This window comes from Ambystoma mexicanum, chromosome 9, assembly GCF_040938575.1.
Source record: "Ambystoma mexicanum isolate Mex_15411 chromosome 9, UKY_AmexF1_1, whole genome shotgun sequence".
Classification (NCBI taxonomy): domain Eukaryota; kingdom Metazoa; phylum Chordata; class Amphibia; order Caudata; family Ambystomatidae; genus Ambystoma; species Ambystoma mexicanum.
In genome coordinates, this window is record NC_090931.1 from 249,514,889 (window position 1) to 249,528,899 (window position 14,011).

Genomic DNA, 14,011 nt, shown 5'->3' on the forward strand with positions numbered 1-14,011 from the left:
CTTTGTTTGGAACCAACATCAGTTCTGTTTTTCCTGGATTCAGGGCCATGCCATTAGCATCCATCCATTTGCGGATAAAATTGTATATTTCCGCCATGGTATTAGCATCCTGATCATAGTTGCCTGACAAGGTGATGAGGCACTGTGAGTTATCAGCGTAATTAGAAAAACAAATATTATTATTTTCCAAGTCATCAAAGAAAGGAACAGTGTATAGATTGTATAGAATCGCTGATAGTGCTGCACCTTGGGGAATTCCATAGTTCAGAGTTATAGGATCTGCCTGCGCTAAATTGCTACACACTCGAATTGTTCTTGAACCTAGGAAGGACAGCATCCATTTGCTAGCATTGGCACTAAATTTAGCTCTTTCCTCAAGTCTGTCTACGAGTAGTTGATGGTCTACCAAATCAAAGGCTGCTGAGAGGTCCAAGGACATCAGCAGCATTGTGGAGCCTTCATTGATTTTTGTCATCATATTGGATTTAAGTTCCAAAAGAGTTGTCTCCATGCTATAGCCTGGATGAAATCCTGATTGTCCATTATTAAGGATGGAATGTTTGTTAATTAATTCTGTCAAATGGTTGTAGGTGACTCTGTCCATAATTTTTAGAATAAATGGAGAGTTTGTGATGGGCCGATAATTCTTTGCCTCACCCGGGTCAAGGTTGGCTTTCTTTAGGAGATGAGTGATCCATGATACTTTCATCCTACTAGGAACTACTCCCTTTTTAAAAGAGGTATTAATGATTTTTGTGAGGGAGCCAATGAGTAACTCTGAGCACGCTTTATATGAGACTGCTGGAAATTGGTCTCCTTTACAAGATGATGGTTTTAGATAATGCAAGCAAGATCCTGAGGTTGCCCTCTGATATATTCTTAAATTTGAAGTACCGGACACTTTGGGATTTTTTGTTGATTGTTCTGTCCCCTTCTACGGCTTTTGTGGTATCTACATCTTTTTTATTTTTTTCAATTCCTTCTTTTATTTTGGTGGTTTTATCTATCGTAGCCTGTTGGATAGATGAGCACCATGCCTGATTTTTGTCTAATTTGGCTTGGTATATAGACAATGGTTTTTCCAATTCTTTTAAAATTGTGAAAATGTCTTTTGTATCATATTGAGCATCCTGAATGCATGTCTCATAAAATGACTTTTTAGCCTTGATGACTGCTTTTTTTAAAAGTGTATGCAGCACCTGTATATGTGGTTTTGTCCTCCTCTGTTCTAGTATGTTTCCATTTATAGAATGCTTTTAGTTTTATAATTTTCTGTTGTTTAAGAGTTTCCGTAAACCAGGTGTTCTTTACATGGTTAGTCACCTTACGTCTTTTTAGAGGTGCTAGGGACTCCATGGCATTTGCTAGTGTGTCTAGTAGGATGTCGGTCTGGTCTTCTACTCCTATAGTGGGAGAGGCTTCCGCTTGTATTACAGGGATTATCCACTCGTGCATGGCTTCTTGTGTAATCCTCTTCATGTTTCTTGAGGTTATCCACTTATGAGTTGTGGTTTCTAACTTGATTTGAGTGGGCCTGTCAACTTTGGATTTGATAAGCGAATGATCTGACCAAGGACACTCTGATATGTTAGGGGCCCCAATTAACAGATTAACTGAAAAGACCCAATCTAGTATGTTACCTTTAACATGTGTAGGGGCATGTATGTGGTGTGTGAAGCCTAGGCTATTAGTGAATCTGGCAAGTTCGCTAGCTATTTCATCTTTCTTGTCATCCTTCTTGAGGTTTAAATCTCCCATTATAATGCAATTGTGATTCTTTACCTGAGCCAGGATTAGACTATTAAAATGTCCCAGAAAATCTGGCAAAGTGTCTGGGGGTCGATATAACAGCAAAATATTAAGTGTACTATTACGATTGATCCTAATTTTGATACACAGGCTAACACAGCCCTCAATACTCTGTATATCATGTTTCCACACCTCTAGCAAGCTCTTATATGTAAAACTATGCTTATTTATTATATATACTAGGCAATGTTAAATTCAAAACAACTCAGGTAAGTAAAAGCAGTTCACACAGTAGATATTTACACTAGATAATAGCTGGTTCAAACAGTAGACCTTTAGATGATAATCGGGTAAGTACAAGAACAATTTTAGGTTAACCAATCATACATTAACCAACAATTACTGAACTAGCAATACTGGTAAATTAACAGTCCATCCCTATCTGGGGAAAGAGATTCTCAAAAAGTCTGATGGGGGCACTGGGGGACCAGTAATCCTTGGACAGCAGAACAGAGCAAGGCAGACATTATCAAAATTGCCAAATGAACAGTTTCAGGTCTTTATAGAAAGTAAGTAACCCATTTTGATTCAAAGGGTTCAGGGTGCACAGTCGGCCACCTGAATGATTTCAGGCCCTAGGACGGGTGTCCTTGGGCATGGGAGAACATGGTTGGGTTGTCCACCCCAACGTGGCTCAAGAAGCTCAGGAGTAGTGAACAGCAACACACAAACTGCCTAGGTAAGTATCCAGGAGTTAGACAGTACATTCTATGATGAAGAAGCACAATGTCGCCTGTAGGTCCCCAAGGTAAGACGGCAGCAGCTCTGGTTCGGGTATCTGGGCTTAGTGGCTAGATAAAGAACTTTCTGTGGGAGCATGCAGTCAGACTCGTTCGCATGGATGCCCAACAGATGAGCCTCATGGCACTTGGTTGCGGAGGCTCGACACAGGCTTTGGAGGAGAAAAGGTTGTCACTCGGCAGACTTTCTTCCTTCTCTCGGTCCTTGACTCTTCTGATGGTACTTCCATGATCAGGAAGGAGTTTCTGTAGGCTCGGGAAGTTGCCTACCAGTTTTCAGCCCAAATGGTGCTCAACGAGATGATGCACCGCAGCAGTGCAAGAGGTTCCATGGTATTTGAGTTTTGCGGGCCTGGAAGGGCACAGCACTTTGTTGCATGGCTTAAACTGCAGATGGTCTTGAGATTGGTTAGGTCACCAGTCCAGGGGAGGAAATCGTCCGGTCTGGATCTTCCCTGTCGCTTCGAAGAAAGGGCTGGAGCTGCAGTGGTCACTCACTCAGCTTAATGGTCACTGGAGGTGACTGCAGACATCCTTCTTCTTCCTTATTCTTTGGAGTGTTTCTTCCAGTGGTTGACTCTCACTTCAGCATCAAGGCCATTGCCTTTTATGCAGGAACCCAGCAAATCAGCATGCATGCAATATTCAAACTTTGGGTGGTGGCTGTAGAACTGGATTGAAGCAGACACACTGGAGGACAATGCCCTGAGAAGTTTTGGTCTCCTCCCAGCTTCCTGTCCTCCCAGACACACTTGCGCCTCTGGGTGGGCTTCCCAATGGGAGCCTGTTGATGCCAAATGAGTGAGTAGGATTTCCCTCACCCAGGTTAGCAGAGGAAGGCTCCAGAAAGGGCAAGCCATTGTGTATTGGCAAAAAAAGAAGACAGGCACCATTTTAGATCAATGGTGACCCATGTGTCCTTTACCGCAGCTTAGAGAGCAGCCTTCCTGTAAAACTCACAAAAAGTCAGTCACAGTCACCTTAAGACAGACTTGCCACTGTAACTGAGAAAAGGAATATTATGCATCCCCTCAGTCCTCCACATAAGGTGGGGTGGGCTGATCTCACAAAAGAAAGCATAGGTAGAATAACAAATATCCTCCTATCCTGCTAACTTTAAGTTAGCACAGGAAAATAAAATAAAACCAAAGAGGGAAGCTCAAGGAGCTCCCAGCAACACTAAACAGAAGATGCAATAGTAAAATAAAAAAGCCATTGAGAAAGATAGAGGAAAGCAGACTCCATCAAAGTTAACCAAACAGACTTCCCAGAGTCACAGAAAAAGAATGAGTGAGTGAGGAAAGTAAAAAAAAAACACAATAGTCCAGCAAAAAGTGCCGGGGCACTTATCAAGTGGGGAGAATTACACAAAAGATGGAAATTGTACCTAACACTTCTGTCATGTCACATGCAGAGCATACCATTGCAGAGTTCAGGGAGGGGAGATTGGGAGAACATGAGCAGAGTGGAAGGGATGGAAGACAAGGAGGATGGAGTGAAGTTGTATCTCTATGGAAACTGATACAGCCATCTGGTTGTCAGTAAACTGGGATACAAGAACTTCAATACCTTTGTATTTTTGGAGGGTAGAAGTAGAACCGTCAACAGATAAGCTTTGTAGAGGCAGGTCTCTCCCGTGCCGAACTCTACGGTTGTTGTAAGCCTTCATCTACTTTAGAGAATGTCACATGCCTCCCACTGGTGTCTGCTGGCCTTTCACAGACACATAAGCGTCCATAGTGCTAAGAAGAACATATGTGATTAGATTGTGAGATTGAACTACACTTTTGCCAGACTGTAAACTTAAAGGTTTCTAAAGGAGCGCTAAATGCTGTTTGTTCTCCAAATAATGAATACAAGGCTGATTGTGAACTCTTTTTTTCTGCAGTTCTTTTCGCAATGAAGGAAGACAACGAGAAAGTGCCCACCCTGTTGACGGATTACATTTTAAAAGGTGAGCATTTACAAACTCTAACAGTAGTAGGTGGTTGATTGGCAGCATAGAAATCTCCTCTAAATGCAGTGCCATTGGTCTCTGGCATTGCTTCCACAATTGGCAATGCTAGAATTTTTGATAGATTAGAGACCATTTTGACTAGAGTGCAGCAAACTCCAACTCCAGCCCTTGAACGCCTCAACTACACTAGGTTTTCAGGATAACTACAGACATTGAACTAACCCCTGTTTAGATTCACTGCATTAAAATGTATATTGTGCGGGTATCTTGAAAACATGGAGTGGATTTAGATCTTGAAAACCCCTTGACTATACAAATATAAATTGTTCAAAAACCTCTTTCTCTGAAATGAATATTAAATGAAGTATGGAGTAAGGAATTCTTATGACTTGTTCATGCTTAAGTCCAGGGTTTAAGGCTTATCGTTGCCTTAAACCACCCCAATATAATACACATTAAACCACAAAAACTGAAGTGTGTTCTCCTGTTTACATTCCCACATCTAAATATTTGGATATTCATTTCAAGAAACAATTGGCACATAAAGTAGACAATTGTTCACTACAATGTATTCCTATTTACTGAAATACAACAGATCCACCTGTTTAATCAAAATAATTCACCAACACGCTTAGGACCACAATAGGTGTATAAACGATTATATGAATAACTAGAGTTGTGTTATGATCAGATGTGCAACAAATACATATTTTTTTGTTCATATGTTTGTTATCATCCATCCTTCAGAAAGTTGCCAAAGCCCACCTGTTAGCTGTACATTATTCAAGATCATCTGTACCTTGCATTTTATTTGCCTCTCTCTCCCTTTCTCTCTCCCTCTCTCTCTCTCTCTTTTTCTCTCCACGCTTTACTTTCTTTCCTCTCTCTCTCGCTCTCTCCCCACTCTATCATTCTTTGTCTTTCTTTCCACTCCTTTCTTTCTCTCTCTGCCTCTATCTCTCCCGCTCTCTCTTTATCTCTTTTTCTCTCTACTCCTTTGTTTCTTTCCTCCTCTATCTCTCTCCCACTCTCTCTCTTTTTCTCCACTACTTTCTTTCTTCCCCCCTCTAACTCCAACTCGCCTTTTTCTCGCTCAGTCTCTCTCCCATGCTATGTCCCGCTTTGTTGCTCACTATTTCACTCTTTATTTCTGTCTCTCTATCTCTGGACAAGAGTCACATTGTTAAGTGTGCGTTTGCTAGAGCCTCCTCAGCTGTTGCTGGTAGCGCGACCAGGGAAAAACACGAATAACATGAAGGAGCGGGCGTTGCTTTCTTATAGATGAAAGTAGAAGGAGAGCAGCAGTCGCCAGGCAACCCTAGATATGGGAGCTGGCTTCGTATTTGGAGACATACATTGTTATTAATGTGCCCTGTGTGCATGTCACCACCACACTCATAGCTCGTTGTCTGTACAGTTGGAGATGACAGGGATGCAGATAAGAATTTCAGGATGGGTGCTGGAGTTCTGGCAGATCTTGAATGGGAGTGGTGGACCAGGTATCAGGGTCTAGAACTAAATTTGTTATTTTCTATTTTATGTTAATGTTTTAGTGTTTGTGCATACTGCAACAAATCTAGGCATTCAGAAGCACTACCAACCAATCAGTCAATAGCCACCATGTGAAATTAAACATCGCTTCTTCGGAAACACAGCTATTGAAAAAAAAAAGAAAATTGTACTAGCATTGTAAACTTAGTCTTTTTTAAATGTACAATGTTAATTTCTAGTGATCACTTCCAGTATCTATTGAAGTCATAAATACGAATTCTCGCGAATAAACGCACATTATCAAAACTAGAATAACCATATTGTTTTTTTTTTTCTGCAAAAATGTTATGTCTATTGTACTCCTATTGCATTGTTTAAAAATACTCCTGTGAGAAAGGGGAATGATCAAATAGCACTAAAGTGGGTTCCTGGAACATCAGAATGACCAAAGATATTTCTATTTGACTAATATGCCTGTGATAAACAGGCTTGAAGTACATGATGCACACAGGCTCTGGTGCTCATTTAATTTTTCACAACAGTCCCCTTAACATTAAAGTATGTGTAGCCATGAACCATATACACTCATTGGGACAACCTCAGGATTTTGGGTGTGAAGAGAAAACGTCTATGAAATCTGATTTCATTACAGTCCAGGGTCATCCTGCATCATGAGGAGAGGCTCGCTGGGTGACAGATTTTTATAATAGATGGTGCTGAGTGGGAAAGCCCGGTCTCAGGGCAAGGTTGTCTATGGGTATTGGGCTGAACGCATCAACAGACACCCTTAGATAATTATCTATAGGATATTAAACTGTGATACAAAGAAATGTGTAAGACATAAGTGCAATGAGATTTCAGGAAAGTTAGGAATAATGATGATGAGAATGTTCCATAAATGAGATTAAGAGGCCCTTCCTCTGAACTGAACTGCTCTTCGAACATGTTCAGGGAATTAAGCATTTAAGCAGAGGGGTGCAGAAAGGGAGGGGAGGAACAAAACAAGTGACTATCGTACTAGGGCTGAAAACATTTCAGATAGTGCTGAAGGGGGGAAGTGGGGTGGTAAAAACAAGGGGACGGGGAGGAGACAAATGAGGTTGCATAGAAGAAAGTGAGGGGAGTAGGGAAGGAGATAGGAAATGGGAGAAAGGGAGAGGAGGAGAGAACAGAGAGTAAGCAGTCAAAATGAGTGGAGAAGCAAGAAGGGAGGGCAAATACAATTGCAGAAGTCAGTAGTAACACATAACCTTGCAAGCCTGACTACGAGATGAAGATGGGAACAGCATGATTCAGGGCCACCTTGAGAAAGGGTGACACACCGTGAATCAATGAAGTCCATACAAGTCAAATCCAGCATTGGCCACAAGACGGTGATGGTGAAACCAGAATGTATTGTTTGTTTGTTTGTTTATTGATTTATATTGCACACCAGACCCAAGGGTATTCAGGCACAGAAGAAGGAAAAGAGGATTGTTCAGCTTCAGTTACATTGCTGTGCACTATAATACACAATATGGGGGAACACTGCAAGCTATATCGTATAGATAAACAAATATTAAAGCATAGTGCAACAGTTATATACAATGTATACAATTATACACAATAGTGGGCAATGTGATGGGGATTTAAAAATCATGCTTCTTGATCCATTGGTTGAGGTTAGATCTGAAGCGAAGGAAAGGCATGTCTTCTCTTAAGGAAGGTGGGAGTGAGTTGCAGTTTTGTGCAGCTTTGACCGGGAAGCTGCTACCGCCAGACTTTATCTGTTTGTATCTAGGTACTTGAAGTAGGTTAGTATTAGCTATTCTGGAGGGGCGGTTGGAAGATTGTCTCCAGAATCTGGAGGTCAGGTATTGAGGGGCGGCCATATGTGGGCATTTATGAGTAAGGGAGGCTGATTTGAGGAGTATTTTGTCTTTAATGGAGAGCCAGTTGTTAGATCTTCTCAAGTCAGATATGTGGACTTTCTTGGGAATGTTAAGGGCTGCTCTTAAAGCGTTGTTTTGTAAGATCTGGCTCTTGTTAGTAATGTATTTGTTACAACCTATGTATCAGGCGTTACAATAATCCAGTTTAGATAGTACCAAGGCTCTTGCTAGAGTAAGGCAGTTGTTGGGTGTAAGGAAAGGCTTGGCTGCTCTAATTAGCTTGCACGTATAGGCACTAGTTGACTTGTTTTTTGAAAGTGAGGGTGAAGTCTAGGTAAAAGCCAAGGGTTTTCACTTCCTTGGCTACTGGGATGTTGTTATTATCTATGGTGAAGTTAGAGTATAGATGACCTAATTTATTGAGATTAGCCATAGTGCCCAGAATGAGGAGTTCCGTTTTGCCATCATTCAGGCATAGTCCATGAGAGGCCATCCATGCCTGGATGATGAGATATACTCTGTTCACAATGGCCAAATCCTTGTCGTAATTTCCCGTCAACGGGATGAGGATCTGTGTATCATCTGCATAATTAGTGTAGGTGATACCAAGGCCATCTAGATCATCAAAAAGGGGCTTCGTGAAGATATTGTACAGAGTGGGCGAAACACATGAGCCCTGAGGCACACCAGAGGTGATGGGAATAGGGTCTGAAGCTGCTGTAGGTGCGAAGACCCGCATGGTTCTGTTATCTAAGAAAGATTGGATCCATTCTATGGCTTCTTGTGAGAAGTGGGTGGCCGAGTCTAGGTGGTGGCAGAGGGTCTTATGATCCACCAAATCAAACGCTGCTGAGAGGTCAAGCAGCAAAAGTAGTGCTGTGTTTCCATTGTCTCTCAGGGTGTCTATTTGTGCTTTGAGGTCAATCAGAGCCGTTTCAGTTCCTTGTTGCGGTCTAAAGCCTGACTGACATACACCTAAGAGGTGGTTGCATTCCAAGTATTGTTGAAGTTGGAGGTATGATACCTTATCTAGAATTTTAAGCAAAAAAGGCACTGTCTTAATGGGACGATAATTGGTAGGCATGGACGGGTCAAGTGATTGTTTTTTTAGTAGTGGGAGGACCCATGACTGTTTCAAATTGTTGGGAATGGTGCCGGTAGCGAATGAGGCATTTATAAGTTTGGTAATGAAAGGTGAGAGGTCCCTTGCAGCATCCTTTATGATTTGTGCAGGGCAAGGGTCACTGTGGCAGTTCGAGGGTTTAAGAGTTAAGATGACTTTTTCAACTTCAAGAGTGGATTGTGGGATGTTTTTACACATGCATCCAAGCCCTACCATAAAACTGTGCAGTACTGGCATGGCAAACATCATGATGGCCAGAACTCCCCAGAGAGTGCACAGGGAAAACATGAAGAATAGTCTGCCACCCATTTTTGCCTATGTTGTGAGCACAGGAGGGCACTGCCTAAAACCACCATTGGGCTACACACACAGTAGCCTGAAACCATTGGGAATGGCAATGCTGATTGTCAAAAAGCAACTCAGAACTGTGGGGAATTAATTTTCTTAATCCCAAAAATGGTTGCAATACCAGTACTCACCACTATCAGAAAGCCGGCGTTTTAAAACCACCAGACTTTTGTGTAAAACTGAACAGAGGAACCCAAACCAGACCACAGAAAGACTTGCTAAGAGGTGGATACAATGTAAAACTATATTCTGAAATGACTTGAAGGAAGTAATTATTTAATGTATAGGTAAAAATTGTAAGTTTGATTTAAACTGGGAACTAAAGTGACATTTAGCTGAATTCTGCCTGACAACTACCCCCGACAGCAGAAATCTGCTCAGCCACTCTTCCCAGGCCTAGCTGCATCCTGCTTCCCCACCAAAAGGAGTTGACACCTCTCTGATTAGATTAGGGGAGGGGCACCGTAGGAGGTTGAACAAAGCCTTGTCCTGGACTCAGGCAAATGTTATATTGGGGGGGGCCGTAAAGTGGCTTCCTCTTGGGAGAAGTGGGAGGAGAAGTGCCTCTGGGAGCCACCCGAGCTGGAGGCGGGGGCAGACAGAAGCTTCCCCCATGTGCGTTGCAACCTAAACCACACCCATCTGGGCCAGAGCATAATTTTAAAAAAAGATGGATAATTCATAGTATGGACTTGTCAGAATTATATAAGTAATATCATTATTCTTGTGATTTTTCTGTGCACGTTTTAAGAGGTGTTAGGACCCTGTGGTGTATGCTGGGGGGTTGCTAGCGGAAAATAGGGTCTTACTCCAAATGTCTGCATGTTAAAAATCTGACACTTCATCAATTAATGTCCATACTCCTTGCGCACATGTGTGTAATTTTTGGTAAATGTCCGATATTGGTAAACTAGTCAAAAAGCGCAAAATGTTGTCATTTTTGAATGCAAGCCCCCAGGAAGATCAGAGGCGGACAAGCATGGACCATAAGGAATATATAATGTGTACATGTAATTTCAACAAATTGTGTATCTGGGAAATATGTATTTGAATCAAATATAGATTTGTGGGCAAACTGACCAGGGGAGGATCCTCTGACCCATAAACAGACCTCATCATGATGACAATCCATTTCCTTCCCCCAATCATGGGAGAGGGGAGAATTGGGCCAATGACAAGTAGAGAGGGGCAGGCTCAGTTATGCCACGCACACACCCACTTCCAAAACACATAAAAAGAGACTGCTGGGACAGGTAGGGAAATTCAATTCCATTTTCTGCGGGACGCTCTGCCGGGAGACTCCAGACTTCACATCCATCAATCTTCAGAGACCAGAAATGTACTTCAGAAGTTAAAGCAAGGGCCTAAACCCACAAACTGAGAACTCTTCTCAGCAGGGCTCAGCATCCTTAAAATCATTTGCAAACTATTCCACAGCCGGGCGAGCTGTCTGAATTCTTTTGCCAATAACTTTTGCCAGTACCCAGAAAGCAGTGTTACATCCAGAATCCACTTGATCCGGACCGGAAAGCAGAGCAGTATCCAGAACCAGAGGCCGCTGTATCCAGAGAGGCTAGACCAGCAGAGCAGAGCGGACCCAGACCGCTGTGAGCAGAACCAGAGATCCGGATCGCTGTGAGCAGAACCGGTGCCTGATTGACCCGCCGAGCAGACAGAACCGCCGCCGGAGGTGTTGACCAGATCCGTGACGAGGCCTTGTTCAAATTTATATTGTGAGTACCTAGCAGAACTGTGCAGAACTAATCTAATTCAAGCTATTTTGAACCTAAGTAGAACTGCCTCCTAGAAATCGTGTCATCTGTCATTTTTAAAGCTGCACAACTGTCACCTGCCAATTCTGCAGCTGCAAGCTGTCACCTGTCATTTTGAGTTTTACTTTAAATCCGAAAATCTACCTTTATTAAATCGTCCGTATCTCTGGAACCGTTTGGGCTAGGAATGAAATTTAACTTTCATTTTAAAGCTGTGATTCTAGGCTTTATACCTTTTCCACAATCGCTATTTACGCACTCGCGAAATTTACCTCGATTTGCGATTTTGGCTCAATTTCTCCACTTGTCAAAATAGCAGCTCCATTCTTTCCTTTGTTAAAATCCATTTGCAACCTGGTAATAACTCATAGAGCATTGCTAAAATGAGCCTGAACTAATACCAACAAGCATCTCTCACTCACCCTGAATCTCTAGAGGGAATTAAAATCAGTTAGCACATTTTCCCATCCATTGCCATCACATTTAAACGCATTTTGGGCCTGTGTTTCAAACTTCCACCTGTTTCCTCTAAGCTTGCTGGGGGGGAACTGAATTCCGTATTGTATTTGATTGTATTCCTGAAGACTGTGTGTGTTACTTCCATCTCCTTGCATTGCACATAGGGCACATAGGGGGGGGGGGGGGTGAATTGCCACCAGGGGAAAAGTGAACATATTATCTCTTGTGAAATCATATCAGTTTATTTTCTGTACTGCATTTATTCCACCTTGCATTTCCTTGAAACCATAAAGCATTTCAGCTACCTCATCCTCTATACTACTCCTAAGTAATCAAGTGTACCACTGTAACATTACCCATTGTGGATCCACATCATATGTCTAAGTGTACTATCAGATATTCATTTGTTATAAAAGTGTGATACATATATATTGTTTAATTTTTCAAATAAACCTTTTAATTTGCAAAACAAACCTACTTCTTGGCTCAGTGGGGTCAGGGGGATTCTAAGAGGGGGGTGTTATACAAGGGTTGTCATCCAGAGTACTGAACTGGACATAAAAATACATCAATAAGGGTTTTCCTCAGCATCCCAGACTAGGCATTGAATTAGCTGTAGTGTTGACTGAATATCGCTTACAGGATACTTTCTTGAAATTGAAAACAGGTTTTGGTAGTTCGGGTGGGGTAAGAGGTAAGGTGTTCAAGGGAACAAAGGCCATGGTGTTGTTGGAATCAAAAGCAAGGAGGACAGATTCTTTTTTGTTTCTGATTTTAGCCTGCAGGGTCATTATTTTATTAGCTATGGCACTCTGAATACTGGTGCACCAAGCTTTGTCCTTGAGGCAGGTGTCCGGGGCTTGGATAGGTGTTTCCAATTCTTTGAGGATTGTGAAGAGTTCTTTTGTATTAGAGTTAGCTTGGGAGATGCGCAAATTATAGGATTCCTGTTTGGCTAAGATTATTTCATTTTTGTATAAAGAGGCTAATTTTGTGAGGTTGTTTTAGTTGGTATCAGAAGGGTTTAATCTCCATGTCTGTTCACATTTTCGTTTCTCAAGTCTAATGGTTTTTAGGTGAGGAGTGAACCATGAGTTAAGGTGTTTTTTCTGTTTGCATTTTCTGATTTTCAAAGGTGCTATTGTATCCAGAGTGGATAACATTACTTTATTGTATTCTTCAACCAAGGTGAGTGGGTCTGCAGAGTCGGGAAGAGAGTTCAAGGTAGGGATGATCAGAGGAATCAGTTTGTCAGCAGTAATGTTCTTTTTATTCCTTGTGGGAATAGCAGGAGCTATGCTGATAATATGGTTGGGGGCTGTAACATCAAGGGAGAAAGAGATCAAATAGTGGTCGGACCAGGGCAAATGTGTTATGGCATTGATGGATGTTGCACACTGGTGTTCCGCTATCCAATCAAGTGTTCTGCCCTTATTAAGGGTAGCACCTGTTACCTTTTGGGCGAAGCCTAATTCCTCTAAAGAGTCATTGATCAGTGTGGCATTCGGATCTAAAGGGTCATTAGATCCAAGATTAAGATCTTGTAGGCGAAGACTTGGTGATGTATTTTTGAGGTTGTCTGCCAGGATATTCATAAGATCTTCTTCAAAGGAGCCTAAAAGGTCTGGGGGTCTGTAGATAAGGTGGATGGATAAGGTTTTCGTAGTAGAGATGGTTAATTTAGCAGTAAGGATTTTGCAGGAATCAATCTTTGGTGGGGGAGCAAGTCTCAGAGCTAGGCTGGTTGTAGCGATTATGGCAAGGCCGCCGCCTCGAGAGGTAGTGCGGTCTATTCTTAAAAGAGTGTAATCCTCGGGAATAGCTAGCATAATTGCTGGGCCGGCTGCTGGATGCAGCCAGGATTCCGTGATGGCAAGGAGGTCTAGTTTTTCAGTTTTGATAAGGTCTGCTATTTCTGTGGCATGTGCCACCAGAGACCGGGCGTTGATTAAGGCTTCTCTTATACCTAGGAGTGTGGGCTCAGTGGGTGGAATCGCGATTTTATGGTGGGGTTTAGGGCCAGTGGTGGGGACTCGAAAGAGTCGGCTGTTAAGATGAAGTGGGTGCTGGGTATTAGTGCGTTTATGCGAATAAGTTTTAGTGTTTAACTGGGCATTTTATAAGTTGCCAGATAAGTTGTTAGTGAGGAGGTGTAAAGATTTAGCTGTGGGTTCATACATTTTGGGGAGTCTGTTGCAAAGTTTGAGGTTTCTTTGGGAGAGATTACATGGTCTGGTGATCATGTAATTTACGTATTTGGGCATGTTCAGGGGAGTTGCAGACTCCATAGAAGGCAGGATATGAGGTATGTTAACATATGAGGTATGTTAACATCTAGCGTGATGAATAGGTGTAAGATAGTCCTCAGTAACACTGTGTAAGTAGCTGGCAGATACATAGTTAAATAAAAGGTGGACTTACTAAAAAAGCGCACTAGATGG

General features: G+C 42.2%; 1 protein-coding gene across 2 annotated transcripts in view; it reads left to right on the top strand.

Annotated features, from left to right (window-relative positions):
* FEZ1 (fasciculation and elongation protein zeta 1) overlaps window positions 1-14,011 on the top strand; it is a 341,418-nt gene that overhangs the window by 324,118 nt on the left and 3,289 nt on the right. For both annotated transcript variants that reach the window (XM_069614549.1, XM_069614550.1), the window contains one exon: window positions 4,438-4,503. In XM_069614549.1, the coding sequence (XP_069470650.1) occupies window positions 4,438-4,503 (66 nt within the window). The remainder of the gene's footprint in view (window positions 1-4,437; window positions 4,504-14,011) is intronic.